This window comes from Mustela nivalis (genome assembly GCF_964662115.1).
Source record: "Mustela nivalis genome assembly, chromosome: 7".
Classification (NCBI taxonomy): Eukaryota; Metazoa; Chordata; class Mammalia; order Carnivora; family Mustelidae; genus Mustela; species Mustela nivalis.
Genome location: NC_139026.1, coordinates 4,234,810 through 4,250,161, shown reverse-complemented (window position 1 = coordinate 4,250,161; position 15,352 = coordinate 4,234,810). Strand labels below are relative to the sequence as shown.

At 57.9% G+C, this 15,352-nt stretch overlaps 1 protein-coding gene across 7 annotated transcripts in view; it reads right to left on the bottom strand.

The window, feature by feature from the left end:
• Window positions 1-14,898, bottom strand: part of PHF21B (PHD finger protein 21B) — an 82,926-nt gene extending 68,028 nt beyond the window's left edge. For 4 of the 7 annotated variants that reach the window (XR_014314030.1, XR_014314031.1, XR_014314032.1 and 1 more), the window contains exons 1-2: window positions 14,020-14,225; window positions 13,767-13,832 (exon numbers count right to left, since the gene is read on the bottom strand). Coding sequence is in view for 4 of the 7 variants with exons in the window: in XM_082739823.1 (XP_082595949.1) it covers window positions 13,767-13,832; window positions 14,020-14,215 (262 nt within the window). In the remaining 3 variants the exon portion in view is untranslated. Of the gene's footprint in view, window positions 1-12,532; window positions 13,739-13,766; window positions 13,833-14,019; window positions 14,226-14,741 lie in introns of those variants that run through there. The other 3 variants (XM_082739825.1, XM_082739827.1, XM_082739824.1) reach the window with 3 other exon arrangements.
• Window positions 14,899-15,352: the final 454 nt, after the last annotated feature.

Below are 15,352 nucleotides of genomic sequence, written 5' to 3'. Positions count from 1 at the left end.
CTGGGGAGAAGCAGCCACAAGCCCTAGAGAGTCCAGGAGCCCCCAGGAGCTGGCAGAGGAGGAAGGACAGTGCTCCGGAGCCTCAGGAGGGAGCTCGGCCGGCCCACACCGGGGTCTCAGTGCGCTGGCTCCACACGGGGAGAGAGTGAACGTCTGTGGCTGTGAGCCCCCGGTTCGTGGTCATCTGCCCCAGGACGCGCACACAGCCGACAACGAGGGTAAGCTCGGGAAGGTCAGGAGCGGGCTGGGCTCCCTGGGCTTCCGAGCCGTGGACCCAGGCCCCGAGTCTCAGTCCTCCTTCCGCCCCTGCGGTGCCCTCCCGACCGTGTCCACTTCATCTAGAGCTTTCCGCCATCCCCGCTCACAGGCTGCTGACGACCATGAAAGATCTGCAAACGTCCCCACTTCTACCACATCCAAATTAGTGTCATTACAGGGAAGGAGTCCAGATAAAAACACCCAAACCCGGGAAGCACCCGGGAGAGGCCGGGCACCTCTGCGAGCAGCCCGCAGCACCAGCATCTGGCCCGGGGGCAGCCCAGCTGCAAGAGGACCCCGCCGACCTTCCAGACCAGGCCAGGCTCCCCTCCGTGGCAGCTCCAGCCGCCCGCAAGGTGCCCACTCCCGGGGCCGTGTTTGCCTTTCTCATCAACCAAACAAAGCAGGAGAGATGCACACGGAGCCTCGGGAAAGCGGGTCGGGACATTCCTCCCTCCGTTGCCCGAGCGCGCCGGCGCGGGGCCGCCGGGGGAGGGGGATGAGTTACCGCGCGTCCAGCTGCACCAGGAGGTAATAAAATGTGTTGCTAAGAGACAAGTGCCAAAGAAGTTCATTAAAGGACACTTTAAACCAAGCTGCCAGACTCTTCTCCCTTTAAAGGCTACTTATTTGGTCCTGTCCCTCGTGTTTATAATTAGATCGACAATATGAGGGCGGCAGTCCCCATCCGAGCCCACTCAGCAGAACCTGTTAATAAAATAACTTGAACAAGGCACCGACTTCAGCCAGGGCACGCGGCGCTGCAGGCCCGTTTTATTTGCGGGTATAGACTTGAGTTCCACTTACTTACTAAAGGAGAGCTGAATGTTCCTGAAGAAATTCAACGGCCCTCAGCTGGGCAACTGACTGTTTTCCCCTAACGGGGGCTGGGTCGGGAAGTGGGGGGTTCTCTACGGTCCAGAACTGCCATCTCTCGGGGCTCGCTGTCCTAGCCCCTGAAGGTTACAGAAGCTGAGCGCTCAGTCCGTGGACGCCACGTGAGATGGTGACCGGGGGAGAGGGAGGCAGGACACTGCTAGATCACGATCCAGTGAGACGGATCCGTGAAGGGACACCAGCCCACCTCAGCTAGGCCTGGGTGATGAACGATGAAGCAGCAGCAAGCGGGGCTCGGGGAAGGAGCTCAGAAAGGCGGTCAGAGGACGCACGGCGGAGGACACGGCTCGGAGCTGGCTGCAGGAGTGCCCCCCTGGGCCAGCAGCGTTTAGAAAAGGCCTTAATGCGTGCACGACCCACATCCACCCCGCACGAGATCTCACAGATGCAGACTTTCTGGTTCCTCTGGAAGTGTCAAAGGAGAAGGCTGCACGGGGCCAGGCCATGGGCTGATGGGGGATGGGCGGGGCCGGGCCACAGTGTCTCCCCCCTCCAGAGGGCAGGGCATGGTCTGTGCAGGGGTCCCAGCCCTCAGCAGCACCATGCGCTGCCTGTGGGTCAAAGTTTGTGATTCTGCGTTAGCGAGCATCTCGGACTGGAATGAGGCAGTTACGGAATCCGTGATGAGCCTTAGCGTTTCCAAACAGGATCTCAGCGTAGGGAGAACCGGCCTGGTCTCCCCTCCGATCGCCATTGGTTGCTGCTTCCCCTTGGCTGATTAGATGCTGGTTTGATGGACAAAGAACACAGAACCACCGATTCTATCCTGGGACAGCGCATCAGGGAAGTTCTCCACACTTGGGGAATTAAAACTGCCCGTCTGGTAACTTGCAGTCTCTATTCAAAATTCTGCCCCATGGAAGGGCTGCTCCCTCTTTTATTTATTTATTTATTTTTTACTTTATTTGAGAGAGAGAGAGATCACAAGTAGGCAGAGAGGCAGGCAGAGAGAGAAGGGGAAGAGTGTTCCCCGCCGAGCAGAGAGCCCGATGCGGGGCTCGATCCCAGGACCCTGAGATCATGACCTGGGCTGAAGGCAGAAGCTTAACCCACTGAGCCGCGCAGGCGCCCCAGGGTGGCTCCCTCTTTCACATTACAGCCAGTCGATGATTTAAGGGCAGGGGTCAGTCGTGCTGGAGAGGAGAGCCTCCCCCCACCCTGTCCCATCAGCTCCCTGACCCCCCTCACGCTTACCTGTCACTCTCTCCCAGCCACACCAGCCTCCGCTGGAAAAGTCAGGCACGCCCCACCTCAGAGCGTTTGCACAGGCTGTGACTTCTGCCTGGAACATTCTTCCTGCAGAGAACCACGAGGCTCCAGCTTCTGCAGGCCCTTGCCCCACAGCTGCCTTCTCAGTGAAGGCCTTAAGTCAGGGAGAACTCTGTCACCCTGCTCCCCGCAAGCCCCTCCCAAGCTGAACACCCCAGTGCCTCCCCCCCCACCGCCACATCCCAGCTCCGGCTTCAGATAAGGTGGCTCCTTGTGACCTCCCTGTGACAGGCCCACTGGCTGGAGCCACAGCCGTGACCACACTCAGGACGTGGTCTGGTCTCTGGTCTCTGGTCTCCGCCCGCAGTGATGCCCACAACTCTCAGGTCTCCTCTCCCATCAAGGCGCGACGAGCCCCTGGAGAGGCCCTCCGGAGCACCTGTCCCCTCGGCCGCGGCAGCTGGGAGGGGCTGGCGACGCGGGCTTTCGGGGAGACTGTCAGACTACAGTCTCGGCGGGAACTCTGGTATTTAACCGTGGTGTGTTTCTTACCGCCCAGACGAGACGCATTAATCACAGAGAAGAGTTGGTATCACTGATTGTAGGAGATGCGGCTCGTCACTTTGTAACTTGCATCTCACGTTAAATTCTGGATCACAGTCTCTAATATGTATATATTTTTAATTGCATTTTCAAGTTCATTTACATGCGCAGATTGGCTTTCCACCTGAATGACATCAAAGAGAAACACATCTCTCTCCTCCCTCTCTCTCTCTCTCGCTCGCTCTCCCCTGCCCCATGTGCCTTTTTCTCTTTTGTGAGGCAAAAAGCCTCTCCCTAGATCCGTTGCAGTATCACCTGGGGCAGCCTGCTGGCGCCCCCCAGGGAGACCCCAACGGACCTCTCCCAGACCTCTCCCAACGGCAGTTTCAAGTAACTTTTTGCTGCTTCCACACAAGAGATGAAAAGGCAATCATGGCTTCCCTTCAAGACGACTGCTCCCCTCATATCACAATTTCTTAGCACCTTTTCCATCTGGGAGAGTGACTCTCCCCACGCAAGCCACCATCAGTCTCTGAAGGCGGGAGTGTGGGTGGGAGTGCGGGCCGGCGGCCGGGGTCAAGGACAGCCCTGCAGGGACTCGTCCTGAACCAGCGTTTTGAAGCCCGCCCGCACCAGGGCTGCGATCAGGTTCAGTGAGATTCACAACATGGCAGTCCTGGAATGGGCTGGGTCCTGCCGGCGCTGCCTGTCCCCTGCTTGTGCCAAATGGGGGTCACCTGCTCTTAAAGTCTAAGGACGGCTCTGAAACACCCCCAGGTATTGCCCCGGGGTCTTTCCTTGGCAGTCCTGCTGTCAGAAAGGACATCTTGTGCAAGAGTCCGGCACGTTACACAGCGGACCCCCACCAGGATGCTTCCCCAAAAAACCCTCCGATGAAGGAAATGTGACTGTTTGAACAAAAACAACATGCAATTCTTGCACAAATATGTTGTGTGGTTGGGAAGACCGCCATCCCCGGGGCTTGTCCTGGCTCCTGGGTGCCATCCCCAACTCCCCGCTCAGGGCCTCAGTTTCCCACATGTGACACGGGGGCTCAGCAGAGGTGCCCCGCAATGTCCCCCCATGCCAAGTCTTGGGGACACACATCCTAACTTTCCACGAAATCCCAAATCCATGACCCAGTCCCAGCTGTGGCCGCACCAATCCATGGAGACAACAGCAACCCAGAGGTTTCCGTCCCGACAAAAAGCCCCCTACTTCTCCATGGCAATAGCATCTTTGGGGTGCCGCCAACCTTCGGCTTTGCACATTATGGTCGATCAAGCGATACTGCAAAGAGCTCCGTCTAACTCCACCGCCCTGCTGCGTGCCGGGAGTTACACCACGCACCTGGACGCGCGTCCTCAGGACAACCTTGCCTGGGAAGCAGCATTACCCCACTTTGAGATAAGGACTCGGCCACCTGCCCCTCCTATTGTCATCACTTGGAGGCTCAGGAGCCACTCAGCCTTGGACCAAAAAAACCCTAAAGTCCCCCGGGGAAGCACTTCTTTCTGCTGTTTTAACAAGACCGACACAGGTGCCAAGCGAAAGGAAAAAAAAGTGAAGTGTGGCCCATCTGAGCCCGCACAGGACGCCTGCTGTTGGCCGTTGGACAGTAAAACCAGGACGGAGCTGGATGAGCAACTTCTCACGGTGCTCTGGAAACCGCTACCACCAAACAATAAGCCACAGTTAAAAAAAAAAAACATAACTTAAGGAAGCAAGTCTCTTCCTTTGGAAAACAGAAGCCGTTTCAAAATGAGAAGATGTCTCCTCATGTCAGTGAGGACTAACCCTGAAAACAGGAATCCCAGCAGCCAAGCCAGAGGGGGCCAAGGTGGCACCAAGAGAGTGGAGGGCACGGCCCCGGGAACTTGCCACCCAAGGGTGGGGAGGACAGTGTGCTTTGGGGGCCAGCCCGAAGCTCAGCTTCCACGCTGCAGAGACCCCTCCCTGCACCCAGCCTGCCACCCACTCCCCATCCCGGTGCCCCAGGCAGAGACTAGATGCAGAGCCAGGGTCCTACCAAAGTTCTAGGACCTTGTACCCCAGAGTAAAGGTCCCGCTCATCATCATGGACCGGCTACCTCAAATTCACCGGCGCTTGTCTCTGATGTGCTAACTCCACGCAACTTCTATCTGAACGCACGCCCTGGCCACTTCTCTGAGTCGTGGCATGAAGTGTGCTCATCCCTCTCCCGACCACTCCAGCGGAGAGGTGAGGACCATGAGGCCCAGGCTGGACAGCAGCCCCGCCACTCACCGCCTGTGTGACGTCAACAAGCCCCTGACTCTCTCTGGGCTTCAGCCTGCCCTCAATAAAATGGAAGTTAGGAGCAGGCCTTTCCCAATGAGCTATGTGAACGGGGAATGGGTCGGTCCAAGAGAGCCCTCGGAGGGACTTGGCTCAGGCTAGCCTCGAACAGGGAAGCTGGGACTCAAGATGGAGAACAGAGGACGGCCAGGCCCCGCCTGCTGAGGACCCAGGGCTGAACGCATCGTCCTGCTGAACCCTCCGAGCACCTCTCCCAGGTCGCTTCTTGTGCACTTACCCTGTGCCACGCTCTGCAGCCTCATTTGTAAGGGACTGTGCTCCCCACGTTACACCCACTGAACGTGCAGTGGCCACAGGAGGGTGGTGTGGCGTCTACAGCTCCTGTCCGTCCAGTTGGAAACTCGCGCTTTTTAACCTCTTTGTTACGTGCCTCTCGGAGGCATAAGTTAACAGCCTTCTTGGCGGCCCTCTTCTGGAAGGGAAATCAAACCCAGACTCCTTGTTCCATCAACAACGTACATTCTGAGCCGCGTGGCCACGCTGCATCCCCTGCAGAAACCCGCCACTTCCGCTAAAGTCCACCTGTGTCTGGGTGGGGTGAGGGCCTCGGAGGCTGAGCAGACTGATACCCGCGCCCCCAAACAGGCCTCCCTGCCCTCCAGGTGCCACCGACACGTGCCAAGACTCTGCTCAGCGGCAGGAACCCAGGCTGCCGGGGAAGGCGGGCGCTTTCTCAGGCCCAGGGCGAGCTCCGGTGGGTGAACAGGCAGCGGCACCTTCAGTGTGGGCTCGTCCAAGTGATGCAAAAGCAGCAGCAAGCCCGTGACGTGGGTCCTGGACAAAAGTGTCAGAGGAAAAACTTGCTAAATCACAGGGCTAATCATCATAGCCGGCAGCTCTAATGAGGCATCGTGGGATTACCAAAGTTATTATCAGAGTCATTTCATTGAAAAAATTCAAAGCTAATTGAAATCAATTGTACAGCCCCGTCAGCAGCTGTTTTAAGAGGCTGAATATCAAAGCGAAACTTGGACTGGCTGGAGAAAAAGGCACAGCCGATTCCAGCTCTACCGGGAGCCACGGGGCAACAGGACGCTCTGGCTTGAAGAACGTGGGGATCAGGGAACAGTCGTGAGCAGCAGTGCAAAGGTGGCGGCCCCCGAGGCACAGGGCAGGGCTCAGTAGGTGTCTCCTGTGGTCTCCGGTGCAAGGACCACAATTCCCTTTGCTTCCTGGTTGGGATGGGTCCCGTTACTACACCCACTTTACGGACAGGAAGCTCAAGGCAGCAAAATGACTCGTCCAGAGCAACTCAGCCAGATGCAGGGAGCTGGGTTATGAACGGTGGTGGGGAACTTTAGGGTCTCTGCTCTTGTGGCTACGGGACATTTGACTCTACAAAGCAGGGGCCTGTCGGAGATGAGGCAGTGGCTACAACAGAAGGCCCCATCTCGGTGGTCCTAAGCTGTTTGACCTTGGGAAGCGGTCCAGCAGGAGAGATTCCCCTGTCCGGCCTGCCCCAACTCATGGGATGATCCTGACTATTAAATAAAAAGACAGCATCAGAGAGGTGATGGGCCAGACAGACCCGCTGCAGAGTATGGAGCAGCAGATAGCCATCTCTACGAAGTTTGTCTCTCTGCTTCCCTACAGGTAGAAATGTCACCTCCTTGGAACGGTCCTCAAGCACCCATCAGAGCACACCCCCCGCCTGCCACCAGCGTTGGTCCAGCGGTTGAATATCTCAAGCAGATGCCTCACCGGGCTTCAAGGAATAGGAAACCGTGGGGACACCTGTCTCCCCAGGGATATGTGGAAATGTTTGCAGACAATGAAATCACTTTCTAAGTGTAAGAAGCCTTACAAAATGAGACGTCCCCGTTGCTAATAACAGCGCCCCACCCACCATCCCCTCCACATCCCCAGCACTTGGTGGCTGCTCATCCAAGGCTCATGGAATTCAACCGAGTTCTTCCCGAGACAGATGTGCGCTGTATGATGCCGAGTGTAGGAAGCATGCGGAGGCACGGTGAGCTTGGTGCGCTTGGTGCCCGCACCGTGCAGGTTTATGCAGGTTTCGGGCGTCTGTGCGCACAGAACGCGTCCTGCTCTCAGCCACAATCGAGGACGGGGCGGAAAGACGGGGGCCGGGGTGGTGAGACCTTCAGATTCATACTGTGAGCCTTTTTCCAAGCAAGCATGTGTTGCTCTCACAGTAAAGACTTTTCTGAAAGCGCAATTCTTATCTTCTCACTGTTAAGAGAGCTAATGAGAAGAACAGCGATCACCACCTTACTTCGTTACGGGTTCACTGCAGGAGAACGGCAATCGTTTTCTTAGCTCGAAAATGAATCCCCTCACCTTCAGTGCGGAATCCCGAAAAGTCAGCAACTGACGTCACATACGGGTTACGTACGCTTCGAGTATGTATTTATTGGTTCAAATTAACATACTCATTACTTACTTCGCATAGCATATGCTCCGTAGCCAAAATAAAAGCAGTAACACAGACAGAACCAACAGATACGTGCATATGTACGTGGAGGTACACACATATATTTGTTTTTAAATCAACTGGCCAGACTTGCCAACTAGGTTTCTGGAAGCGCCACGGCTCCCAATGAATTTCTCAGCTCGAAGAAACTCTGGTGAAGGCGGGAGGAAGAGGACCCCAGCGGCCCCCCGGCCCTCGCAGCCTGTTAGGTGCTGGTCGCCCAGGGCTATGGGGCAGCAGGTTCCCAGCCTCCTCCCCATGTCATGCCCGGACCCCATCATCCGTGTGAGATCCTCCCTGCGCAGGTGACAAATACCTGAAGAGCTCATATGGCCTGGCTGGGCCAAGCAGGGAGGCAGGTCAGGCCTCCTTGTCCCTCCTCCCTTCCCATGTGCCCAGCACCATTCCTGGGGCTCTCGGCCTGTGCGCACTAACAGCCCCTGGCTCCATCTAAACCTACAGTGTAAACTCCAGGCCTTCATCCAGGCAAGTGATGCCTTCCTTGCTCTGGTCCCAGCTCGCCTTCTCTGATGCCCTCTCCTGCTGTCTGCCATGGTTTTACTGCCAGAAAGCTCACAGCATCTGCAGGTTTCTTCAAGCCATTGTCCTTCAGCAGGCTTGGCCACCAGCTTCTCCTGTCCACAGCCCCAGGTGTCCTCGAGGACCCCTCCCAGAACCCCCTCCAGGAAGCTCTCCTCAGTCTCCAGGACAGGAACAAGGCAGGTGCTCCCACCGCGGGACTTCCCCAGAACTCTTCTGGGCTCTTCTGGAAACACGGTTATCTACGGCTCCCTCTTTGGTGCGGTTTCCAAGGGCCGGGAACTGGGCGTCTTACTCGTTTCTGTCCGCTCCTCTCGAGCATACAATAACCTGCCATTTATTGCACGCCTACTACAGGCTGGGGATTCGGTGAGGACCATTCGGTGAATCACTACTAATCCTCATGCCCGTCTTATTACAAGGTCTTCCGCTCGCTCAGCAAATGTGCAATCCAACCCTACGAGGCACTGCCTTGAGAATACAGGGTCAGAGGAGAGCAGACGGGCCCCCACCCTTCACAGAGCTTACAGTCCAGCACAGAGCAGAGAGGAAAAAAGAGAAACAACACCCAGCACTCTCTAGAGGCAAGGAGATGCTCACGGTGCCGGAGAAGCTGCTGAAAAGCAACCACGGAGACAGCGCCGCATGTGTAGGAGGGAGATGGGAGTAATGCCCTGAGTGCAGATCAAGAAGAACATACCAGAAGGGGCAAGAGGAGATGCAGTATGTTATTCATGGAAGGAAACGGCCCAAACACCATCAGCTGGTAAACGGCCACCCAGACTGTGGTCTCTCTGCACGATGGAATATTATTCAGACACGAAAAGGAATGAAGGGCCTCTACCTGCTACGGCTCGGATGAGCCTGGACAACGCTACGCCCAGGCAAAGAAGCTGGTCGTACACACCGCACGTCGTGTGATTCCATTCACAGGAAACACCAAAAATAGGCAACTCTCTAGAGAAAGAAGGCAGATCAGTGGCGGTGGGCAGCCAGTGACAGCGTTCTTTTTGAAAGATGAAAATGTTCTAAAATTGATGGTGATGACAACTGCAAATCTCTGGGAATATATTTAAAAAAAAAACACACAAAACACTTAATTGTGCACCTTAAACGGGTGAGTGATAGGCTAGGTGCATTATACTTCAATAAACTGTTTTGGGTTTTGTTGGTGGTGGGTTTTTTAAATTTGTTTTTCGGTCTGGTTATTTATTTATTTATTGGTTTTTATAGGGGATGTATTGTAATCTTCCAATTAAGAGATGATTGGGGAGGGGCCTGGGTGGTGGAGGGGGGAGGGGGTAGCGGAAGAGGGACTCTAGGAACAGGGCTCCGGTGAGTGTGGGAGGGACACGGGCTGCTGAGGGCAAGGGTGGTGGTGAGCCAAGCCAGGTGGAGGCTGCCACCCTAGTCGGTACTCTTCCCTACAGGGGACAGAATGTGGAGCTTTGGGACATTTTCTCTTTAGCATGTGATGATGCTATATCAGAAGCGTGACAACTTCCAATCGAAGTCAGGAAGCCGAAAATTTACCCTCCTGGATAGGGACAGACTTGAAGGAACTCTTGGAAAACGGCTCTGTCCTTTTACCGAGGGACTGCAAACAATCGGGAGCTTTCGGAATAAAACCCAGCCTGCAATTCTGTCCGGTGCAGTCCCTCCGGTGCCCACCGTGGCTCGTGAATCATGGTGAGGACATGATTCAGCGCCCGGGGTACGTGCCACATACATAATACCTTTCAAGAAGACATAGTTTTATTGCTGCACTTAAGGACAGCCCCTCAGAATCCAGAGTCCATCAAACCGATGGATCCAGAGGTACGAAAGGCCCCCAGTTCACCTCTGGGCGGGTCCCTCTCTCACAAGGCCACACCTGCGCAGTCTGCAGTTAACACATGGGGCTCTTCTCAGTCTGGTGAAGCTGAACTTCATGAAGTTGAAGTCTGCAGACGCCCGGGACACGTGGCACCCAAATGTCGTGCTGAGAGCTCCAAAGAGGGAAGGAAAAAAAAAAACCAACCAACCCAGTACTTATGATGGGTCTGTTATTTACATGGAAGTGCTTGTTGCTTGACAATTTAGATAAAAATGTTCCTGCCTCTCTGCGTGTGCTGCAAATTCATGGCGTAAAACCACTGGAGCAACTAATGGAGTCTTCACACATCATATCTCCTTAAAGACGAGGGGTCCGTCCTCCACTGGAATTCAAAACCTTGGCAGCCAGGCGCGGCCACACCTGGGAAGGTGGCCTGGACTAATGCAGCTCTGACCAACTCCCCAGACCTTGTTTTTTTTTTAAAGCAAAAAATATGAACTCTGTTTTCAAACAGCAAGGTTCTATGGAAGCTGGCTTCCTGGTTATCCCCTCATCCACCGATGGTGGGAGACGCACTGGAGAGTTATACAGGATTTGTATCTCTCTACTTCTGACCAACAAGCAACCTATTTACTTCTGAGTCCTTGATAAACATCTTTAAACACTTGTTCATGTTTCTAGAAATCACTGAAATAATTCCAGCGTCAAGGGCATGAATGGGAAATTGATGGCCCGGCACCAAAAGATATTACTCAGCGGCTATCGTGTTTCTAACAGATGTGGGTAACGGGGTCCTGGTTCCCTTTACTACCTCGCTTGTCACCCGCATGTGCACTTTTAATGGAAACTTAACCTTTACAGCCCACATTGCAGCCATTCCAGGCGGGAGCAGCACAAAAACACGTCTTCGTAAGTGTAAATGGTCTGAGTTTCTTCCCGAGCGAAGCCACAAATGAGCACTACCTTTCATTTTATGTTGAGTCAAAAACAAACTCGAAAAGACTGGCCTTTCCCTACCTGCTCCCACATTTCTGCTTCTCCCGGGGAAGCTTCCGAAGTCACCAAGCAGAGCCCCGCTGCTCCTCTTCCAGACCCTGGGTGCAGCCCAGAATCACCTCCAAGGGCTTGTGCATGGACCTTTCCTCAGCCGAGCTGCCAATCACCACCAAACTCTCCCAAGGAGGGAGAGACGAGTAAGTGTTAAGTCTACCCAACTCATTTCATAGGTGACCTCTGAAAGATTTCACCTCGGAGCTGGGAAGAGACCAGGCAGCTTTATTAGCATGCCGCACCACGGCCTCAGCCCCCTCCCCTCCCTCTTTTATGAGCCCTTGTTATATAAAATGCCACAAAGGGAAAAGGGGAAAAAAAAACAGACAGTTCCAAACACAAGTTTCCATGGCCAGGCCCAATGCTGGCTGCTTACCAGATGTTATATTTAGTCATTTAAAAAAGAAACATTTTTAAAAAGCCAGAGAACAAAAGTTTTCCTTGTTTCCTTTCTTTTTGAACACACACTTCACACACACAAAAAGATGGAGGTGCAGTCCTTTCGCAAGCATCTTTCCTTCCCCGAGTTCAGATTTAAAGGCAAAGGCAGCCTGGAGTCGGACAGCTCCTTCCCCGAAGCTGCACCGGAGCCTCCGAGCAGAATTTTCAAATGTTTCCCTCAGCCTCATCTAAATTCCGGCATGACAGATAATAAATAGCTACTCATTTACTATCATCATAAAATTTTAAACAGCCTTGAAACAGTTGCTACAATACAGACGAAATGATCAAACCCAAGCTCTGAAAAGCCACTCCAAATAGTGAAACTATTGCCATGCAGAAGCACACATAAAGACATTGTTGCCATAAAAGCTGCGGGATTACTGGATTCTCTCTCCCTCTCCCTCTCCCCCCTCCCTCTCTCTCTTAAATCTTCCACTCAGAGCCTAAGAGTCAACAACTTGCCGTTTTACCCAGTGAAAAAAGGGCTTAGCAACCCTCAGCTATCACACCGTGCGGGATTTGATGATGGGGTTTTTTTCTTAAAAAAAAAAATAAATAAATAAAGTATCTGATTTGATTCTGCACAGTGATTAAACATCTTTGTGCTCAGCGAAGGGTCTTCCAACCCCTCCCCCTCCAAAAATGGCATCAAAGCAATCAAAATGGTAATGCCGGGCCTGGGTCCCCTCCCCCCGCGAACTCCCCGACTTCGCCGGGGCCGCGCGCCGGACCCCCCTCCGGCGGGAATGGAAGCTTCCACGCCCGGACGGGGGCGCGGGCCAGGCGGGCGGGCGGGCGCGCGCGGCCGGGGGGGGGGGGGGGGGGGGGCGCGGCACCGACAGAAAGGGGTTAATGCATTCGTCCCAACCCTCCCGTCCAGCCGGGCGCCCCCGACCAGGCGCGGACCCGCGGGGACAGCCATCTTTCTTTCCGCAGCCCCCGGCCCCCTCCTCTCCGCACGCCCCCTCCCATCACTTTTCAACTTTAAAGACTCGAAATTTACACCCGGCTTCCGAGTTCTCCGGCTCCGCGGTCGCCGCCACCCCCGCCGGTCTCGTGCACGTCTCTCCCTCCACCGAAAACCCCTCCGGGGAGGGGCCATCGGATCGGCGGCCGGGAGTTGGGAGAGGACCGAGGAGGCCACATCAGCGGCCGCGGCGGGGGCGGGGGCGGGGGCGACGCTGTCCAAGTTTGGCGCTGACGGCTGCGGCCGGCATTCCGAAGGAAGCGCGATCGATGGCCAGGGGGTGCGGCGGGGCGGGGGCGGGCCCGCGGAGGGGAGGGGCCGCGGGGAGGGGCGCCGGCGCCCCCGCCCCCGCCAGCCTCGGAGCCCCGGGAGCGCCATTGGCTGCGCCGCTCAAAGTTCTCGGCTCCGGGCGGCGCGGGGAAGGGGCGGGAGCGCGTGTGCGGGGAGCCGGGCGAGGAGGGGGAGGAGCGGAGGGGGAGGGGCGCGAGCGGCGGGGAGGGAGGGGGCGGGGGCGCGCGGCCGGCCGCGCTCTGGCGGCGGCATCTGTTCGTGGTGCTGAAACCCCGAGCGCTGAGCTCAGCGCAACTAAGTCACAATGGACAACTTTTCCTCCCCGGAGGGGCCGGGAGGGGGGTCGGCGGCCGTGCCCCACGCCGCGAGGAGCTCCTCGGGTGTCCCAATCTACGCCTGGAGGCCAGAGGCCAAAGTTGGGGCAGAACTGGGGGGTCCTGGGGGCGCCTTTCTTTTGTTCCCCGCGAGCTGGCGTCAGGTTCCGAGAATAAAAAGTGATGCTGGAGAAGTGGAGGGGAGGGGGGAGCCCGGAGGAACGACGCTTTAAATCAGGTTTGCAATGGAATCCAGAAATCGCTTCCAAGGAGTTTGGTATCCAGGCCTGAAATAGCGACCCCCGCCACCCCTACCCTCACAGCGGCGTGAAGTGGGGGACACCCAGCCGGGAGAAACTGCTACATTCCAAAAACATGTCCACCAACTCAAAATGGACGCCGGGCTGCTCGCCGCCTTTTGAGTGCAGCTTCTCTCTTTCGGCCACTGCCGGAGCCTTGCTCTCCCCCCCTCGGCCTCCAAGAGCCCGGCTCTTTCTTTCCAGAAAAGAGGGGGCGGGTAACTTTGAGGGCTGCAGACAGACTCCTTTGGGAGTCTGAGCGTGCGGCGCCGAGGCCGGCACTTTTTAGGGTGCTGCCAAAGTGCCGGGCGACCCCTCCTCCCCACCGCGGGCGGAGTTTGGGGGCGCAGGCTCCAGCTCGCTTACTTGTTTGTCGCTGAGCGCGGCGATCCGCGGTTGCCTTTCGTGGAGCTGCTTCTTGAGGTCGCCGTTCTGCGGAAACACGGAGGAGCGGGCTCAGGCCGGCCACCCCGGGGGGTCGAGTGCGCCCGGGGCCCCGCGGGCCGCAGACCCCCCCACCCCCGACAGCTCGCGGACCGGGCTGTCCGCAGCGCCCCAAGTTCCCCGGGCCGCGTCCTGCACGCGCGGCGGCCGGGCAGTGCCGCGCGGGGCCGCTTACCTGTGGCTGCCGCCTCATCGGGGCAGCTCGCGGGGCGGGGCGGGGGCCGCGGCCACCCGGCGGCGCGCCCCGAGCCGTGCAAGTTTGCAGGCAGGGGTGCGTGTGCGAGTGAGTGTGAGTGTGACTGTGTGCCGGGGGAGGGGGGAGGAACAAAGAGCCAAGTAAACACGGCGAGTCCGTGTCGAGCAAAGCTCATAAATATTCAAGTCGCGTCCTAATCTCCCCAACACACACACGCGCACGCCGCAATTCCGCTCGGGCTCCGGCCGCCACGCCGCCGCTAGCCCGAGCAACAATCGCCAAACTACTTTTGCAAACTGTGCAGGGTTGCACGGGGGTGGGGGCCGGGTGGGGGCCGGGTGGGGTCGGTCCACGCTCCCACACAAACACCCCGGGGCAGGCTCTCGAAGGGGCCCCTTCCTGGCACCCTCAGTCCTGCAGACCCTGCGTGGAGAAAGAGAAGTCGCGGGGCTCGGACTCCACGGGGTTCGGACCCCACCCCCCAAACTGTGCAAGATTGCGAGAGAGGAGGGAGGAGGAGGAGGAGCTCGGGGGGCGGGGGGCCGGGCTCGTAAAAACTCCCCCCGGCCCCGGGGCAGGCTGGAGGAGGAGCCCTCTCCGGGCACCTTCAGCGGTGGAGACCCTGCGACGACGAGCAAGAGGACGCCGGGCTCGGGTCCCTGAAGCCCCCCACTCCTGGCTCGGGGCCCCCGGCCGCCTACCTGGTGGCGCGCGAGTTCCACGGCGAGCGCCTCGGGCCGGCTCTGCAGCTCCATCCCGGCAACTTGGGCAGCACTTTGCGCTCACTTTGGCCCCGGCTCCCGGGAAGTTGCGCGACTCCGCCGGGGCGGGAGCCGGCGGGGGCGGACCGGGCGTCCGCGGCGGGGGGTGCACACGAGCCCCCTCCCCCGAGGCCGAACCGGAGGGAGCCGGGGGGGGGGGGCGAGTCTGGCGAGGGGGAAGAAAGGCGGCCGGGCGCCGCGGCGCCGAGCTCGCGGCCGCTCCAACTCCTCAGGCCGGCCGGCAAGTTGCGCCGGGTCCCCGGGCCCCCCGCGCTGGCCGGCGCATGGCCCCCAGGCGCCCGGGAGCCCCGCGCAGCCCCGCGCGCGCCCGCCCCGCCGCCGCCGCCGCCCGCGCGAGCCGCCGGCCGGCAGGGACTATATTTCCTCCGGCGCGCGCCTGGATCTCGCAGGGCCTCGGCAAAGTTGTGCCTCGGCACGATGCTAATTCGGCAGTGCCCGGATGGAGCGGGCCGGGGCGGCGGGGGGCGGGGCTGGAGCCCGCCGCCCGCCCCGCCCCGCCCCCGCCCCGCCCGCGCGTGCGCACTGCGGCC